This window comes from Cololabis saira, chromosome 5 (assembly GCF_033807715.1).
Source record: "Cololabis saira isolate AMF1-May2022 chromosome 5, fColSai1.1, whole genome shotgun sequence".
NCBI classification, from domain to species: domain Eukaryota; kingdom Metazoa; phylum Chordata; class Actinopteri; order Beloniformes; family Belonidae; genus Cololabis; species Cololabis saira.
This window is the reverse complement of record NC_084591.1, coordinates 44,890,350-44,910,728: the sequence shown is the minus strand read 5'-3', so window position 1 is coordinate 44,910,728 and position 20,379 is coordinate 44,890,350. Positions and strand designations below refer to the sequence as shown.

Here is a 20,379-nt window from a genome sequence, read left to right as displayed (position 1 = left end):
TGACGCACAAGTTACTGTTTCTTACTGTCAGTTTGTAAAAGCATGTTTTTAACGCTGTTTTAACAGTGCTTAAATTGTGTTTTGAGGATTTTTAACAGTATTTTGAAGGCAAGTATTTAAACGTATTTTCTAGTATTTAACGTAAATTAGAGTATTTAACCATGTTGTTTGCTGCCTCCATGACGACGGAGGTGGCATAAGTGATGTGAAAGTATTATTTTTAGCAAAAACCACAAGCGTTTCCTACTTCTAACCAATCATAAGTGGTGCATTAACCTAACCAGACCTTAACCAGAGCGTCGTGACATCCACTGCCAATCCAGGAAGCAAGAACACACGGAGGCCTCACGTCAAGCACTGGAAACCTGCAACAAAAACCACAAACAAAACACAAAACCGACACGGAGCCGACCAAAACACGAGCAACAATCGACCCAAATCTCGAGATCTGATCACAGTCTGAGCTAAACTACCGCTACCGCTAACTAACCCCAAAACTACAGAGCAAGCATGCAGGTGAACAAGCCAGTGTGTATGTCTATGTGTGTGTGTGTGCGTGTATGTATATGATTATGCGTGTGTGTGTGTGTGTGTGTGTGTGTGTGTGTGTGTGTGTGTGTGTGTGTGTGTGTGTGTGTGTGTGTGTGTGTGTGTGTGTGTGTGTGCCACAAGCAACCCCACAGAGGGGAGAAGAGGGCGGGAGGAAACCCACCGCCAGCGAGGCGTGGTATTTTCATATGGTTAAAAGAGAAATTAAGTTCATCCAGTTTTAATTTATATAAGTTAGAAGGTTAGATTATTTTTCTAAAGCAAAATAAAAAATAAACGGTTATCAAAACAACAAAGTTTTTGACTTCGGCTGTAAAGATGATTTTTTTTTCTATGATTATAAAGTTTGGGGAAACAGATGAATGCGTTGATACACTGGTTTTAATATGCAAACTGAACTTCCTCTGAGACTCGTATAAACACTCAATCTCATGCTGTCATTTGCAGTAAAACAGGAGAAGTTCCTCTCAGATCAACTTCAGCAGCAACATGTTCTCCGTAGCTCTGCTGCTGCTGCTGGCTGCTGGATGCTGTGAGTCTCAGAGACAAACACACGAAACTGATCGTACATTTAACAATTGATTTTTTTCTGTTTTTTAAATATTTAACATGTTTCCCTCCACAGGTGTGAAGTGTGAACAGCTGACTCAGCCGGCCTCTGTGACTGTGCAGCCAGGTCATCGTCTGACCATCAGCTGTCGGGTCTCTTATTCTCTCAGCGGTTACAACACAGCTTGGATCCGACAACCAGCAGGGAAAGGACTGGAATTGATCGGGATGAAACATACTGGAGCTTCTTACTATAAAGATTCACTGAAAACCAAGTTCAGTATTGACTTGGACACTTCCAGTCAAACAGTGACTCTGAATGGACAGAACATGCAGCCTGAAGACTCTTCTGTGTATTATTGTGCCAGATATTCACAGTGACACAAACATCAGCAGACCTGAACAAAAACCTCTCAGAGCCTGAACACTTGTGACATGAATCCACCAGAGGAGGAGCTCTCACACCACCACTGGTTTTTACTGGAAACATGAAAAGGAAGTTAAAAATAAAAAATCAGAATAACTAGAATTCTAAATTAGAAAAAAAAAACTGTCTAAATGCTGCAACAGCAGAAACAAAATTACATTATTAACCATCAGAAACTTCTTGTAAACACATTCATGCTGAATATATTTTAGCTTAAAACAGCCACAATTAAACTGTGACTTGATGTCTAGAGAGTTAATTTACCCTTTGTAAAGATTCAGTTTAATCATAAACTTTTTTTTAAGTAATAACAAAGGAATTAATAAGTATACATGAATTGCTTGTTTCCATCATGATTATTTTTTGGGTGGAACAGTTGTGATCTAAAGTGAGCTGTGAGTGAGTGAAAAAGACATTAGAGAAGACAAGGCAAGAAACATCTATCACGCATCTACCACAGACACATTGATCACTGATTCACCTCCACACCACATTAATGCAATTTATGTCATTAAATCATTTAATTGTTGAGGAAATTACTTCTTTAGAGTTACCAACAACGATTTTCAGAGAGCCCCAAAGTGTTGCTTTATTATAAACTGTACAGCTGAGCATCACAAAGTTGGACAGAGTGAGCAGAGTGAGACTGACGAGTTGTTTTTCAGGTTTCAGTGTAGGCTGTAGCACGGATTAAAAGTTTACTGGGTGAAAAGTTACACAAGTTACATGCTAAATAGACATTTCTCTATTACACATGATTATTGCTTCATCCAGGTCAAAAATATCACCACAACCAGTTTAATCTCCAATTTTACTGACCTAAATAAGGTCACTCTGGGTTTTAATCAAATAATCAAATGAATAAATAAAACACATCACTTAAAAGGAAAGAAAACCACAAATCATTATTTGTATTTTTTTAATGCTTTAAAAATACATTAAGAAAACTGAACTAATTTAACTTTGATGTATCATTATTTTTCTATATTACCTCGAAAGTTTACGAACTTGTTTAGTTTTGTTTTTGTTGAAAATCTGCTGTGAAAAGGAGTCAGCATAAAACAAACATACCCTCAATATTTCTGAGTTTGACTTCAGGACAGCGGACACATTTTAACAACATGCAACTGCAGGAGACATAATCACATCCTTCATTTTTTTACTTGCAATTTTACAACAAAAAAGAAACAATGAAAAAACAAGCCAGATGTGCAGAAGCAGATGTGGTCCCTTAACCAAATCTGATGTGACCATTTAAACAAACATTATTAATTTGTGTTGAACAAAAAACCCTCAGAGAGAATATTTGCTACATGAACCCGCCAGAGGAGAAGACCTCACACCACTGATGAGTTCAAGAGCATGTCAATGTTCAATGGTAATCAATTTATACAGGAATCATGTAATTAGCTGTTAAACATTAACATTAGAAATTAACTGACTGCTATACATTTTGAATGAATGCATCTAATGGATTATGCAGCTTTACTTTAATTTCTAGTATAATCATCCTTTTTATTAAAATATCTGAAACTTTAGATTTTTTTCATTAATCAAAAATATTTGATCATTCTGAACAGCTAGATCGGTGATGTGATTGTCCTCCACAAACGGAACTGAAACATGTAAAAATGAAATGACTTATTAAACATTCAGTTGTTCTTGTGAGGAGGAGTCAATGTAAATGTGAAAACTTCCACCTGTACTTATGTGACTGCAGCGATGATGACAGAGAACTGTGGACGTTCAGGTTAACATGATGGATTATAGATCAGTTCTGCTGTTTTTAACTATCTGCAGCTCAGGTGAAGATTTTCACTGATCTTAATCTTACCAACATAATTTTTGCAATTAACGTGATTCATGCTATGACTGTATGTCTTTCTTGGTTTTTCAGGTGTTGATGGTCAGACTCTGACAGAGTCTGAATCAGTGGTTAAAAGACCTGGAGACTCACACAGACTGACCTGTACAGCCTCTGGATTCACATTCAGCAGCTATGGGATGGCCTGGATCAGACAGGCTCCTGGACAAGGACTGGAGTGGATTGCATACATGTATAACAGTGCTAACATTTACTACTCTCAGTCAGTTCAAGGCCGGTTCACCATCTCCAGAGACAACAACAGACAGCAGGTGTTTCTGCAGATGAACAGTCTGAAGACTGAAGACTCTGCTGTTTATTATTGCGCTCGTGACCCACAGTGACTCAAGCTGACTGAGCAGCTGTACAAAAACCTGCAGCATTTATTTTTTTATTTATTTTTTTCCCTTGTCTGCGTATATGTTAACGGTTAATACCAAGTTTGGTAAAACCTAAAGCATATATATGCATTTTAATCTTTTTAAAAAAAACATATATGTAAGAGGGATATGGGGGTGAGGTGGGGAGGCCGAGGCCGTGTGGTGGTGGTGATGGTGGGGGGGGGACTGGTGTTGAGGGGTGGCATCCGCTGCAAATCTGAGATGAGAGGAAACAAACAAACAGAAACAGGACCAGGCATAGACACAAACAGCAACCATTTCAGGTCTCTAAAACTGAATCTTGACTAGTATAATAGTAGTAATCGCTACTGCGATTATCTGTCCCCCAAAACTGTTGGGAGCTTTATTTATTTAAGAGAAGACCATTCAAATATTTCAAAACAATTACAGGTTCAGCATCTCTCTCTTCTGGCTCATGTACTTAAACATAAACTGTTCAAACACCAAAAACACATTAACATTGTTTACATCATACTCTTTCTCTCAATCACGAGTTGCTCTTCATCACTAAATCTCCAAAGTTTTAGGCAATAAAACTCTAAATATAGATTCTCCACCTCTTCCTGCCTTTTCATTATGAATCAGTCAGATCAGCATTTACAGCTGCAGTCTCAGTTTTCAGCCTCACAGTTAGACAAAATGTCTTCCTCTTGGCTCTCTTTGCAGGTGAGTGAAGTTTGTATCCACCTGAGAAATTTCTGCTGTAATCTGAACTCTGTTTCTTTCAGCTGCTCGAGGTCGGACCCTCATCTCCTCAGAGTCAGGTCCACAGAGCAGGAGACTCAACCCCTCTGTCCTGTAATTCACAATCAGAAATATCTTTAACATCCCCAAGGAGACACTTTTGGCGCTTTTACACTAGTACCTACTCTACTAGTACCTACTACTACATCAGCAGACCTGAACAAAAACCTCTCAGAGCGTGAACACATGAATCCACCAGAGGAGGAGCTCTCACACATCTGATGATCATATGCTGTTGAACTGAGCAGTAGACGTCTTTATTCTGTTCCGAGGAGACAAAACTGTTCAATCTTGTTTAACTGAGACCGCATTTGAGTTGGGTTTTTTTTTCAAATATTCGTCAAAATTTTGAACTTCTGGATCACATGGAACAGAAAATGTCCTCCTTTTATTCCCAAGAAAATGTTTGTCCTTATTAAATGCATTTAGTTTTCTTTTTGAATACCATTGCAACTTAATTTAATCTTTTAGAAACAATGTCTAATGTTCATTAATATCTGATACAGAAGTCTTCTCAGTCACTCGACATCCAGATAAAAACAGCAAAGTTATAATTTCTCAACACCCTCACAATTTCACTTCATCTTATTCAGGTCTAAACGTAATTAATTAATTCAACGTCTAATTGTGATTGTACTAAAATGATTGAAAGAACACGTAGAGCAGAAGATGTAAAACAACAACGTATTTCAATAATTACTCTAAAGAGGATTTACTCTGCAGTACGTTTTGTCTGCTGAACAGAAATTGTCACTCAGAAATATTGTAACTTCATCCATGTGTCCAAGATGGGAAGAAAACTGTTGATTATATAAAACTTTAAAGAACAGACTCAAAATCTTGTGGCTGGCAACACTGTGAAATATCTGTTCATTTATATTAGATTGTCATGTAATTAATTAAAATGTCAAACTATTTTAATCCTCAGTCATCAAATGCTGTAATTGGTTCAGGTCATTTTAGTTTCTCTAACTCTATGTTCCTCCATGTAGAAGGATCACTGACAATGAAGCTTCATCCAAATAAACCTTATGTTTTTTATGGGAGTTTTTACCTGCCATTGTTTATGTAATAATTGCTCAGGGGTTTATGTTTATGTTTATGTTCATGTTCTGGATCTCTGGAAAGCGTTTAGAGACAACATCTGTTGTATCAGACGCTATATAAATAAAATTGAATTGAATTGAATGTTTTTACCTGATTCAAATATGAATAACTTTAAATGTAAGAATTAAATAAGAGAAATAGTTTCCTCTTTGCGTCAGTGCTGATTTTAGCACATTAAAATGAGTTCATTTCCATAACAGTTCAAGTCTGATGGAGCGTCATCCTTGATGTGAGGAGGAGTCGATGTAAATCTCAGACGTCTTCCTCTACTTAAGTGACTGTAAAGAGAACGACAGATAATAGTGAAGCTACAGTTTAACATGATGGATTACAGGACAGGACTGCTGCTTGTAACTCTCTGCTGGGCAGGTGAAGACTGTCAGTGATCTTGATGATGTTTCATTTGTTGTAACAAAGTCATGAATGGCGTGTTTATCTTTTTAGTCTTGACAGGTGTTGATGGTCAGACTCTGAAAGAGTCTGAACCGGTGGTTAAAACACCTGGAGACTCACACAGACTGACGTGTACAGCCTCTGGATTCACTCTCAGCAGCTACTACATGGCCTGGGTCCGACAGGCTCCTGGAAAAGGACTGGAGTGGATTGCATATATAGGCACCGCCAGTTCTCCAATATCTTACTCCCAGTCGGTGAAGGGTCGATTCACCATCTCCAGAGATGACTCCAGCAGTAAAATCTATCTCCAGATGAACAGTCTGAGGACTGAAGACACAGCAGTGTATTACTGCGCCAGACGGACACAGTGAGAGAAGAAGCAGGAGACTCAAACAAAAACTACTTCCTCTTTTTTCATTCATCATTTAGGATCACAGTTTTTCAGTACATTACAGTAGGCTATGTGTGGCACATAGGATATTCATATATTTAATTACCTGCTCACTTAAATATGTTATTTAATATCTAACTCTTATATTGCATATTTACAGACACCCCCATTACATTTTAAGAATTTCTTTTTTTTTTTTAGTATAAAAGGCAGGAGGTCACCTGGGGGTATATAAGCTGTGGGTTGCACTGAATTCTTCAGTTGTCAGTTAACACTGCGACCAGTAAAAGGCACTAACTATCAGCCGACTCACATTTCCTTTTTTATACTTATTCTTTCAGGTGGGTAAATGTTACATAAGCATTACTACAGTTTTTCAATATTGTTAGCTTTTTATTTAGTGTACTGTGGCATTGTAACATGTATTTTGTTAGCGGTATTTGTGCTAGTTTGGTTTCCTAAACCGGGACGAGTTGGCACCACCTTGCCAGTTACGATATCAATCGGAGTTGGATGTAACTGACTTTGCCTGACTCAACTGACACATATGTATGAGTACGATGTAATTTTAGAGTGTTTTGTTGTTTATATTTTCTGAGGCTCCGAATGGTCCGCCAGAATTTCCTTGAGGCCGACCGAAAGTCCTCCTCCATGGCCTCACCGAACTCCTCCCAGACCCGGGTTTTTGCCGCCAGGACTGCCCGAGCCGCGGCTCGCTTGGCTTGCCGGTACCTATCTACTGCGTCAGGAGTCCCACCGGCCAACATAGCCCGGTAGGACTCCTTCTTCAGTCTGATGGCATCCTTTACTTCCGGTGTCCACCACTGGGTTCTAGGATTGCTGCCACGACAGGCACCGGAGACCTTGCGACCACAGCTTCGAGCCGCCGCGTCGACAATGGAGGCAGAGAACATGGTCCACTCGGACTCGATGTCCCCCGCCTCCCCCGGGATCTGAGAGAAGTTCTCTCGGAGGTGAGAGTTGAAGATGTCCCAGACAGAGGGCTCAGTCAGACGTTCCCAACAGACCCTCACAATCCGTTTGGGTCTGCCCGGTCTGTCCAACCTCCTCCTCCGCCAGCGTATCCAACTCACCACCAGGTGGTGATCAGTTGACAGCTCAGCCCCTCTCTTCACCCAAGTGTCCAAGACATGCGGCCGAAGGTCAGATGAAACGACAACAAAGTCGATCATTGTCCTCCGGCCTAGGGTGTCCTGGTGCCACGTGCACTGATGGACACCCTTATGCTTGAACATGGTGTTCGTTATGGACAAACTGTGACTAGCACAGAAGTCCAACAACAAAGCACCACTCGGGATCAGATCGGGGAGGCCGTTCCTCCCAATCCCGCTTCTCCAGGTATCACTGTCATTGCCCACGTGAGCGTTGAAGTCCCCCAGTAGAACAATGGAGTCTCCAGTTGGAGCACTATCCAGTACTCTTCCCAGAGACCCCAAGAAGGCCGGGTACTCCGCACTGCTGTGCGGCCCGTAGGCACAAACAACCGTGAGAGACCTTTCCCGACCCGATGTGTAGAGGTGAGCCCGACTATCTCTAGTCGGTATCTCTCAACCTCACGCACAAGCTCCGGCTCCTTCCCCCCCAGCGAGGTGACATTCCATGTCCCCACTGTGAGGGTTTTGGTCCAGGGATTGGGTCGTCGAGGCACCCCGCCACGACTGCTACCCAGCCCACATTGCACCAGCCTCTCATGGACCTTCCTGCGGGTGGTGGGCCTACAGGAAGGCGGGCCCAGGTCGGCGTTTCGGGGTGAGCCCGGCCAGGTCCCACGGGCAAATACCCGGCCACCAGGCGCTCGCCTCCAAGCCCCAACCCCAGGCCTGGCTCCAGGGAGGGGCCTCGGTGACGCCAATCCGGGCGACGTAACGGTCCTTTATCTCTTCTTTGCCATGATTAGCTTGTGTACCGCTCTTAGTCTGGCCCGTCACCTAGGACCTGCTTGCCGTGGGAGACTCTACCAGGGGCGTAATGCCCCCGACAACATAGCTATATAGGAGTGATCCTATATATATATATATGTACATACATATTTATATATATGGAGATGTTTATGGATATACATAGATATATATGGATATATATATATGGGTTTTCCCGATCAGGATTTTTTTGCTCCCGATCCGATCACTTGACTTTGAGTATCTGCAGATCCCTTTTTCACCATCCGATCACTTTTTTTGGCTCCCGATACAATTCCGATACTTTTTCCCGATCAGTTACATTTTGGCAATGAATTAAGTAAAAAAAAAAAAAGAGGACTAAAACTCAAATTGTCCCAAGTTTCTTTTATTGTCCATTCTCTCCAACATGGACATGTATTTCTTTTCACTGACTGCATCATTGGATCAAAACAAAACTTATCAGCACTGGTGCCAAAATGTATAAACATGAAATTGTAAACTAAAACAAGTAGTGCAGAATAGTGTTATAAAAAAAATAAGTAAATTTCCCTTCAAAAGGAGGTAGTTTACCTACTAGGTTCAAAGGTTGAATGACATCCAGTCAAACTCACAATCAATAAGAAAACTAAAATACAATTTGGCTTAACTTTAGTGCAGAATTCTTAACAGCATGAAATGAATAGCAGCAGCTTTATCGCGGCTGTTAGTTTTGGCCCTGTCTGTCACTGTGTTGTAATGATGTTACGCAGAGCGTAGGAACCAAGTGTGGTTGATCAGAGACGGACCCTTTAGACTGTAACACCAGCGTAGGAACCAAGTGTGGTTGTTCAGAGACGGACCCTTTAGACTGTAACACCAGCCCGCAAAATAGCAGTCCGTCATCCCTGTGTTGTGTGTGTTGTTGACGGAGAGTCAATAAAGTGGACCAAAAGATGATTAACGAGTAACGGATAATCATTTACACTTTTCTCCGACAGCTTTCTTTCTTTTTAAAACTTTCAGACATTGCCTCCGTTTATCTGAGCGTAGGCTAGCTGTTGTTAGCTCTCTGTTAGCCACGCTTCTTTCCCCCTCCAGCACAAACATCTCTTCCAGCCGCCGGCACCACCCAAAAGCAATATCATATAATAAACACACATCAACTGTCTGTATTGTTAAATACAGTTGTTAAATACAATTATAAAACGATGTAATAATTAATATATATTAAAAACATTAACTAGATATGTGTTATGGATTTCTTTTCTGAACCCAAGAGCACGACGCCAGACAGGGTTAAACTTTGGCCAAAAACATGGCGTAGTTTAATTTGTAAAACACAAAAAACTTCAACAGGAAATCCACAGAGATGTACAAAAAACTCCTTAGCCTACTCACAGGGAACTCCAAAATCATAAGGCACAGAGCAACAAGCAAACAAACAAGACAAACTTGCCTCGAGCTACTGGCAGCCCTGCTAGAGCTGCAGCTGTGGCTCAGAGCGCGACTCCGCTGTCCGCTGGCCCTGAAAAATACGTTGGTAGCTGGGCAGTTATGAAGTGACAGAGCTCCTGGTAGATCTGGCCGTTCCTTATCGCCCGTCTAGATTCCTTTTTAATTCTCTCCTCAGCCACCAGGTTTATAAACATCTGCACCTCAGAGTTGAATCACCAAACAGACTTTTGCTGCCATTGCCTGTTGAATAAAATAAACAAGAAGCCGTCAGAGTCGCTCTTTCGCTTATGTCACATCCTGACTCAGACCTCTGACTCCAACCCCCCGACCAATCGGTGGCCTGTAGTGTGATGATGTCAGATACAGCCGACTCAGCCGCTTAGAACCTCGGCAGAGTAGTTACAGAAAAAGTATCTACTCGGCACGTTAGACCCCTAGTGGGAAAGAACCAAACCGAGTAGAGGCGAGTCGAGTTGGGATGAATAGGTACTAGTGGAAAAGTGCCATTAGGTAAGAGCACTGGGTGAGTAATGCCCAGGACAAAAAGAGTTTAATCGTTATGATAACGTTTGGATCTGGCACCTGCAAGAAAACAACTGGAATTAATTCAATTCAATTCAATTCAATTTTATTTATATAGCGTCTAATACAACAGATGTTGTCTCTAGACGCTTTCCAGAGATCAAGAACATGAACATAAACATAAACAAAAACCCCCGAGCAATTATTATATAAACAATGGCAAGTAAAAACTCCCATAGTGGGAGAAAAGCCTTAAGCCAAACAGTGGCAAGGAAAAACTCCCCTTTAGGAGGGAAGAAACCTTGAGCAGGACCAGGCTCATAAGGGGGGACCCTCCTGCCGAAGGCCAGACTGGGGGAGTCAGGGACGTCAGCAGCACACAGCAGGCAGGTGGAAGCAGCAGCGGGATGACCAGAGGTGGGGGGGGGGGGCGGGGGGGGCGTCAGCAGCACACAACAGTCATGTGGAATTGATCATATCAGTGATGCAGTGTTATTATCTACTACTCTCATTCAGCCCAGGGCTGGTTCACCATCTCCAGAAACAACAATTAACAACAACTGCTGTTCATTAATGTCCTTGAGTGACTGCAGCTGAGTGAGCCACTGCAGAAAAACCTGATTCTCTCTTAAATGTAAACAGGATACTATATGTTTATAGGAAAAAAGAAAACAAATAAACAAAGGGGGGAGGAGTTTGTTTGCACATGCGCTGCAGAGTGGCAGCAAGTCTGTGTAGCTCCTGTTTGTTAGTGTATTGTGAGTATTGAATCGTATCTAATTTTTTTCCGTGATGGACACAGCTTTGGGTAAAGCTGTGTACACGAGGGACGAGCTTCTGGCTTTGAGAAGAACCGGTTTTGGAGTTCGACATACGATACCGAATGAACTGTGGAAGCCGTTCAGAGGCTGCAGAGCAGGAGCTAAGCTAAAGGCTAGGCGGTGGAGATATAAGCCTTTTCTGCCGACGGTCCTTATGGGGAATGTCAACTCGCTCCACAACAAGTGTGACGAGCTGCTGGTATTGGTGAGGAACCAGAGACTCTACAGGGAGTGCAGGCTCATGTGCTTTACGGAGACGTGGCTGAATGACAACATACCTGACTCCTGCGTGAACCTACCCGGCTTCTCTACTGTGCGAGTGGACAGGAACGTCAAGACGACCGGAAAAAACAAAGGCGGGGGATTGATGCTGCTGGTCAACAGATATGCGGTAGATATGCTGCTATAGGCTTATGCTGCAGGGGGGCACCGACATGATCCGCTGGGCGGTGCCTCTCACCCTTCTTCTCCTCTCCTTTTCCCTGCCTCTCTTCTCCATTACCATTTTTATTTATTATAAATATCTCATAGCTATCATTTTTGTCCATTGTTCCTGTAGTTTCTTGTGCCGGCCCCCCTTTTTTCTCTTTTGTGTATGTTTGCAGGCCGGAGCCTCAGGAGCTGCGTTCTGGCCTGTGTTCCCGGCCCTCCCCCCCCTCTGGTCATCCCATTGCTTCTTCCACCTGCCTACGTGGATGTCTGCTGTTGCTGCTTCCGCCTGCCTGCACCCCCCCCCCCCCTCTGGTCATCCCGCTGCTGCTTCCACATGACTGTTGTGTGCTGCTGACGCCCCCCCCCCCCTCTGGTCATCCCGCTGCTGCTTCCACATGACTGTTGTGTGCTGCTGACGCCCCCCCCCCCCCACCTCTGGTCATCCCGCTGCTGCTTCCACCTGCCTGCTGTGTGCTGTCGACGTCCCTGACTCCCCCAGTCTGGCCTTCGGCAGGAGGGTCCCCCCTTATGAGCCTGGTCCTGCTCAAGGTTTCTTCCCTCCTAAAGGGGAGTTTTTCCTTGCCACTGTTTGGCTTAAGGCTTTTCTCCCACTAAGGGAGTTTTTACCTGCCATTGTTTATATAATAATTGCTCGGGGGTTTATGTTTATGTTTATGTTTATGTTCATGTTCTGGATCTTTGGAAAGCGTCTAGAGACAACATCTGTTGTATTAGACGCTATATAAATAAAATTGAATTGAAAAAAATTGAATTGAACAATAGATGGTGTCATCCTGGTCATGTTACAGTGAAGGACAAGATCTGCTGTCATGATATTGAAATGTTGGCAGTCGGTCTTAGACCGTATCATGTACCACGGGAGTTTTCACACATCGTCGCCATTGTTGTTTACATTCCTCCACGGGCCGCATGTGACGTGGCGTGTGACGTCATTCATGAAACTTTTGCTAAAATTCAAGAACAAGCATCTTAGTGCATTCATTGCAATAACGGGGGATTTTAACAACACTATCCCCTCCTCCCATCTGACAGGGTTTGTTCAGTATGTGGACTGTCCCACAAGGGAAAATAAGACACTGGACTTATTTTATGGAAATGCCAAGGAAACCTACACTGCGGCTGCTTTATCACCTCTTGGCAGATCTGATCACAATCTGGTCTTTCTCCAGCCAAAATACAAACCCTGTGTTTTAAAGGTTCCTGTTACCATCCGCTCAGTCAGGAAATTGTCCCCGGAGACAAGTGAGGCTCTCCGGGACTGTTTTGATTGTACAGACTGGACTGTACTTCTAGAGCCACAGGACAACAACATGGACGTGGATAGGAGGGTGGAGACACTCACGGAATACATAAACTTCTGTAGGGACACTGTGGTGCAAGTAAAGACTGTTCGCTGTTACCCCAATAATAAATCCTGGGTCGATAGTACCATCAAGCGGCAACCAGAAAAAGCTGGCGTTCAAGGAGGGCAATAAGGAGATGCTCAGGGAGGTTCAGCATGAGCTGAAGGACAGACTGAGAAAGGCAAAGGTGGACTTCAAAAGGAAGGTGGAGAGCAAGCTGCAGCAGAACAACATCAGAGAGGTGTGGAAGGGAATGAGGAACACCACTGGTTACTCTAAGAAGAATGGCCAGGCCACAGATGGAGATGTGGACAGAGCCAACAACCTCAACCTGTTTTTTAACAGGTTTGATGGAAGGGGCTGTGTCCACCCTACCCCTGCATCCATCCCCCCCACCATTGTGTCTGCTGCGGCTGATGCCCCTGCTCCACTGTCTCCACGCCGGCAGCCACAGTTACAGCTACATCATCCACTACTGATGGCCAACTACCACTGTCCTTTACAGCAGACGAGGTGGGGGCGGAGCTCAGGAGACTGCGTACAGGGAAGGCTGCAGGCCCGGATGGAGTGTGCCCAAGGCTCCTGAAAGACTGTGCAGCCCAACTGGCAGAGCCCCTCCAGTGGATCTTCAACTGGAGTCTTCAAACAGGCAAGGTCCCAGTGCAGTGGAAAACATCTTGTCTCGTACCAGTGCCCAAGGTGGGGCACCCGGCGGAGTTAAATGACTACAGACCAGTGGCCTTAAGATCACATATCATGAAAACTCTGGAGCGGCTAGTCCTCTGTGTCCTGAGGTCGGAGGTCACTGATGCAATGGACCCAGTCTAGTTTGCTTATCAGGAGCATCTTGGAGTGGATTGTTGGACCACCGTCATGTGATGATGAATTCAGGTGTGATTATGAACTCAGGGAACGATGATGAATTCATGATTAGGAACATTTCAGGCTTTTACCGGTAAAAAGGCCGAAGCCATGGACAGTTATGACCCCCGCTGCATGACCCCAGAACAAAGACAAGACAATGGAAAGTTCCCAGAGGAAACACCCTAAAGTTTACAACACTTGGGGGCATGGCCTGGGGACACAGACGCAGTGGAAAATTCCACTGAAACCAGCAGGGGGTCTGTGATCCCCTGAGGGGCGGACTGGAATTTACAGTAGAACCTCCCCTGAGACTATAAAAAAAGACTTTCTCTTTCGCTTCTCATCTTTTTTGGCATCTGGTCAAGTTGGAGCTTTAGCTCCAAGTTTTCCTTTTTACTTTTTTTTCTCTTCCCTTTTTCCACATTTTATTTCTTCTGCCCGGCCTTTTTAACCTGCTGGCAGAGGTCGCCTTAAGCAATCCCCAATCCGACTCTCCGCCTCCAACCAGCGCAGCATCTGCCCCGGCATCCTGCCCCGGCATCCTGCCCAGCTGATCCTGAGGCTTCGCCGCGGTAAAAAGGGGTTTTTCCCAGAGCACTCGATACAGGGGGCCCGGCCACCCACCGTAAGAGAGGAGCCATCAGGGATCGCCAAGCACTGGTAAACAGGTTCGCCGGTCCTGCAACGCTGCTTGTGTTCCTTTTTCTCAGAGTCGGACGGGGCGAGACAGAGCCTACCTGGTTCGTGCAGGAGCGCAGACGCACCACAAGCTGAACGCACCCGGGAGCTTTAACCCCCCCCTCCTCCTCCTCTTCAAAAGAACCGCTGCTCTCACCGACCCACTGCAAGTAAGAGGCGAATTAGCGTCTGGCCAGATTTAGTTTAAGGTTTTCGTGGTTTTCATCCTGCTTATTGAGTTTATGCACTGTGTGACATGTTGATCGTATTGTACGCCTGTTTACGCAAGCTTTCACTGCCGAGTGATCGGACTGATGCTCCCGATTGTATCTCGGAGCGGGCGAGAGCTTCACTCCTGACCCGAACCGAGTGGGACCCGCGAACGATCCGCCGAATCGGCCGTTAGAGCTCATAATCCCCTGTTGACCCCCCAGCTGCGGTGTGACCATCTGCATCCGCGCATCTGCGTGACGCGTCGGAGATCCTGCAGGCACACCGGTGCGACGTCCGAGCTCGGTCCGCTGACCCGCTCCTCCGCTAAGCTAACCTGTTGCATAACAGGATGATGCGGTTCTGTACATGCTGCATCGGGTCTACGCCTACCTGGAGGAGCCAGGATGTTGTGTGAGGATTCTCTTTTTTGACTTTTCCAGTGCTTTTAATACTATCCAGCCCCTCATACTGAAGGACAAGCTGGAAGGGATGGGAGTAGATCACTTCCTGACCTCCTGGATCACAGACTACCTGACAGAGCGGCCTCAGTATGTCAGGCTGGAGAGCTGTGTCTCCGGCATGGTCAGGAGCAGCACTGGGGCTCCACAAGGGACTGTCTTGCCGCCATTCCTGTTCACACTCTACACAGCGGACTTCCAATACAACACTGAGTCCTGTCACATGCAAAAATATTATGACGATACAGCCATTGTGGCTTGTATCAGGGGTGGTCAGGAGCAGGAGTACAAGGATCTTGTGAATTCATTCAGGGACTGGAGTAATAGGTGCTGTCTCCACCTGAACACAGCCAAAACCAAGGAGATGGTGGTGTATTTCAGGAGGAAGAGGCCTCCCCAATTACCAGTCTTCATACAGGGGGGGGGGGGGGGGGCATTGAGGTGGTCCACCCATACAAATACCTCGGGGTCTTCTTGGATGACAAGCTTGACTGGTCCCCTAACACCGACGCCCTCTACAGGAAGGGCCTGTTCTTCCTGCGGACACTGAGGTCTTTAATGTGTGTGTGGAGATGATGACTATGTTCTACACACGGTGGTGGCCAGTGCACTCTTTTTTGCTGCTGTGTGTTGGGGAGGCAGCCTTGCAATCAAAAACACCAGGCGACTGGACAAACTGTTCAAAAAAGCGGGCTCAGTGTTGGGCAGGAGTCTGGACCCGCTAAGATCTGTGGTGGAGAGGGAACACTGAACAAACTGAGAGCTATAATGGACAATAGCAGACACCCTCTCCACAGCCTCCTGGAGCAACAGAGGAGCAGGAGCAGCTGCAGCGGTCGGCTCCGCTCACTGCGCTGCAGAACGGAGCGATTCAGGAGATCCTTCGTCCCCACAGCAATAAGACTGTTTAACGCTTAAAATGATATATTTTAAAAACCTTATATTTCAAGTTTATTTTAACATTAATTAATGTGCTTTATTATCTGAGTGGAAGTGTGGTGGATCTATCTATCTATCTATCTATCTATCTATCTATCTATCTATCTATCTATCTATCTATCTATCTATCTATCTATCTATCTATCTATCTATCTATCTATCTATCTATCTATCTATCTATCTATCTATCTATCTAAAAAATTTTGAGAAGGTCGAGATGTCGAAAAGTCGAAATTTTGCCTTTTTTCTCAACATTTCAACTTCATTCACGAAATTTTGACTTTTTTCTCAACATTTCGACTTTTTTCTCGAAATTGTACTTCAACATTAATCTTGACATTTCTACCTTTTCTCGACAATTGCGACTTTTTTCTCGACATTTCGACTTTTTCTCGAAGTGCATAATGAATAAAAAAAATCTTCCTCCTCTAAAATATTATTTGTATTTTCTCCTGCCTGGTCCTAATACTCTTCCGTACTTTTCAGAACAACAATCACTGCAAAAAAAACCAACATAGTAACTTGGTTATAACAAAATAGAATCCGTGAACGATATGGCAAGTTGGAGTCCCATGTGAACCACATATAAAATATTATAACACATTATTAAAGATGTACAGAGGTACTGAAAGCTCACAGAAACATTGTAGAATATTATTGAATAAAAACCGGCTCAACGCTTTATTTAACAATGTGTTGTAGATTCACATATTTACCCATAGAGGGCAGCAAAGACTGGTTTTTGTCGTGGCAGAGTAACGTCACATTTACAGTAGCTCATGAAAACGGGAAAGCTCAGAACAAATTAGTTATTAATTATTTCTGGCTAATTATTCTGAAAAAGTTTGTAAAGTTTCATTAATTACAAAATATTTGTTTTCTATAAACAATTTTCAAAAGGTTTTCCTCTCAGTAAATGTATGTATTTATTAAAATATTACAATGTCTTTGATAATAATTTTTGTCTTTTGTAAATAATGTAAATTGTTAAAACAATCAACGTGGGAAGAAAAAAAAAAATCTCATCTGCATCACACACTAAATGTAAGTAAGTTTACATGTATTCGTTAACAGTTTTACATAATAATGCCCGACAATCTCTATTTAGAGCCTTTCATAAATGTATTTAAAAATCCAATTTTAGAAAAAACACAGCCAAAAATAATTTACTAGTAAATTAAGCAGGAGTTTTATATCCTTTATATTATCTCCATTTATTTCATAACTGAATTATCAACCAGTAATAAAACAAACTTTCACAGTGATTTAAACTAAATAAGTAATAATTCTCCTCATCCTGCTGATACTGCTCTTCTCTGATACAGATTTAAAATATCCTGAAAAATCAACAAAGTAACCCATAAAATTCTGCAACTGTAACACGTCAAAGAAAATTCTGACAAACCACCACATAAAAGTTTCAATAATGAGGGAAGTTTTATCCCATTATGCATACAGTTTGAGCCTTTCTAGAAGGTTTATCATTATTATTATGTCTGAACAATAACAATAACTACAATAAGAATATTGTTAGTAACAAATGGCAGATGAAGAAAAAAACATTCACCATTCATCTGGGAAACACATGATATCATGGTAACTATTACCAAATAATAATAATAATAATAATAATAACACAATAATATGCTTCGACAATGCACCTTTCAATAATCATGTCTACATCATACAGCTGCTTAAATGTTATATTTTAATGAGAGCTGTCATTTGTCTACTGCCAATTTACTGTACAGTGAGCAAAAATAACAGAGTTAAATTCCATGTCTTGTCTGACCTGGCCAAATAAACATGATTCTGATTCTGATTCTGATTCTTATTAAATGTTAAATTCATTTGTAAAACATATTCATCCCATGTGCTAATTTCCTGAGAGAAAACCCATTGAAATCATGTTTTTCTTACCTGAAGAGGGTATAGATCCAGCGTGCAACAGTGCGTTTGGTTTTTGTACTGGAGTTTTTCATGGTGATGGAATGGGGGGGCACAATGATACACACCCATACAAAAACCTCCCAACAACAAACTGACTCTCCCCCATTGTTATGTTGGAAAAAGTAAAGTTTGAAATAAAACAAAAGCATATACAGTATATAAATAGATATAAATAATGTATTAACTTAAATTTGTCATTTGAATTTTCAATTCACGTACATTTTAAAAAGCTGTCGTTGGGATACGACGCTACATAAATGCTCATGTGCAGCTTTAAAGTCAGGGTGCTGGGTGGAGTTTTTGTATCAGGATGTATCACAGTGTACAAAACTACCACAGTGATACGTCCTGTGACAAAAACCTTTTGCAACTGTAAATGTATAAAACAAAATAAAAGTATGACCACTTGATTATTTATTAGGCTCTGTTCAATCTGTTGGTTTCCTTATCTAGGTTATAATATTGGTGTTTTGATTTGCTTTTCCTTAATTGGAATTATTTAAAATGAGTTGAATTTTAGTCTTGAAGTGTCTTGAAAGAACATCTGTTGATATGATGATATAAAAATAAAGCTGAACTGAATTGAACTAAATATTAGCCTACTAATCAATTAATATAGTAGCCCCTTTATTTGACAAGAAATTGAATTAATAATTTATAAAAGATCATTTATTTTAATCATCAAAATATCATCAAATATCAAAAATTAGTTTTGAGTTTCCTGACAGTGGACTTGACAGATATGCTGTTAGAGCAGTTTTGTTAAATTCAAGTGACCAAAGGATGAATGACGGGATGTCAAGCAACATTAAGCATTTAATATACAAAGAAAACAAATATTTTAACACACACAAACTCTTCTATGTCGCTATTTTGAAATGTGTTGCATTTTTTTGACCGTTTAAACTTGTTTTATTAAAACAGTTTTCTTAAAACAACCTCCTTAAAATAAGGCCCTTAACACAATATTTCACATCTCATGTATCAAAATTAAAATTCACCATCAAAAAACAATATCATTTTTAAAGCAATGACTGAGAATAATAATATTGATATAAATATTGACTAAAATAATTAAAAAAAAGAAAAGAATATGTGTGTAGAGTAAAGTGAAAAGTTCCTGATGGAGTCTGAGTACAAAAACACTGACAGTTTGCGGAGATGTTCAGACGAAGGTTTTTGTAGGAGGGTTTATCACAATGTACTATAGCGGGTACCACAGTGATATATGGTAATACAAAAACCTGTTCTGCAGTGAACTGGACAACAGCATCACTTTCCTGAAAGAAATAGAGAGCACTGAAAGGGTTTAGAGGTTTAAAAATGTTGTTTTAAACAAAGAAGAAAGACAACATTTACAGAAGAATAAAGTAAACATGCAAAATTAGATGCAAACCTTTTTTTTTGATTCATTTATTTATTCCATCCTGAATGACATGGTGAAACACAAGTTCAGAAGTTAATATATATGTTACTTTCAGTAAAGATCAGATGTCGTAAATTAATATCATATATCATATACCATATCATACAATACATTCATGCATATTTAACCCTTTGGAGTCAGAAACTATTGATATTTGTATAGTCTCCATTGTGTTGTTGTTTTTTTAATGCACTCAGCACTAAAAAACTAATAACTGTAGTTCATATTCAGGTTTTTGAATGAGTGTTTTTCACTGTGGAGGATGGAATCCAGAGTGAAAAAGGACGATACAAAAACCTGTTCTCAACTGAAGTGAAGGACAAAGAACAAATGAAAGAAGTCCACTGCTGATAGTTTTAAAAATCTGGGAAACACATGATGTCACAGTAATTATTACTGCGAAACCAATCTAGAACAATTAGAACAAGAAGAAGTAGATTATATGTGATGTTAAACGCTGAAGTTTTAGTAAGAGGCTGAACCACAGCAGCGGCCACAGTGACACGTCCTGTTACAAAAATAACACTGACTGACAATAACTGCAGACCTACATCTTCACATGGTAAAAATAACAAAAGGTAAAAAAGATGTACATTTACAAAAAGTATCATTTAAAAAATGTACAAAATTGTTCCACTATATTTCATCTTTTATTCTACATTTGTTGCTTTTTTTTAAGTTCATATCGAAAATGTTGAAAATAGCACAAAAGAGTAAAAATAAAAATAGGCTTTACTTCATAATTTCATCAGCAACTGAAATTAATAAACAAACAACAAAACCTTCAACATTATTGGTGAGAAAGCTTTGCCGGAGACCTGTGGACTCGTAGACGACATGTGACGAGGTTTTTGTAATGACATGTGTCACTGTGTGGGGTGGGAGCCACGGTGATAAATGTCATTACAAAAACCTGTCCTGAACTCGG

General features: G+C 41.8%; 2 gene segments (V, D, J or C); both read left to right on the top strand.

The window, feature by feature from the left end:
• The first annotated feature begins 1,038 nt into the window (after positions 1-1,038).
• LOC133444454 (immunoglobulin mu heavy chain-like) overlaps positions 1,039-20,379 on the top strand; it is a 45,008-nt gene continuing 25,667 nt past the window's right edge. Inside the window, 3 exon segments of the C gene segment in view lie at positions 1,039-1,081; positions 6,095-6,404; positions 6,863-6,866. Of these exon segments, the coding sequence occupies positions 1,039-1,081; positions 6,095-6,404; positions 6,863-6,866 (357 nt within the window).
• LOC133444459 (Ig heavy chain V region 914-like) lies at positions 3,282-3,790 on the top strand. The segment is given in 2 exon segments: positions 3,282-3,330; positions 3,423-3,790. Coding segments are annotated over 2 exon segments (360 nt in total).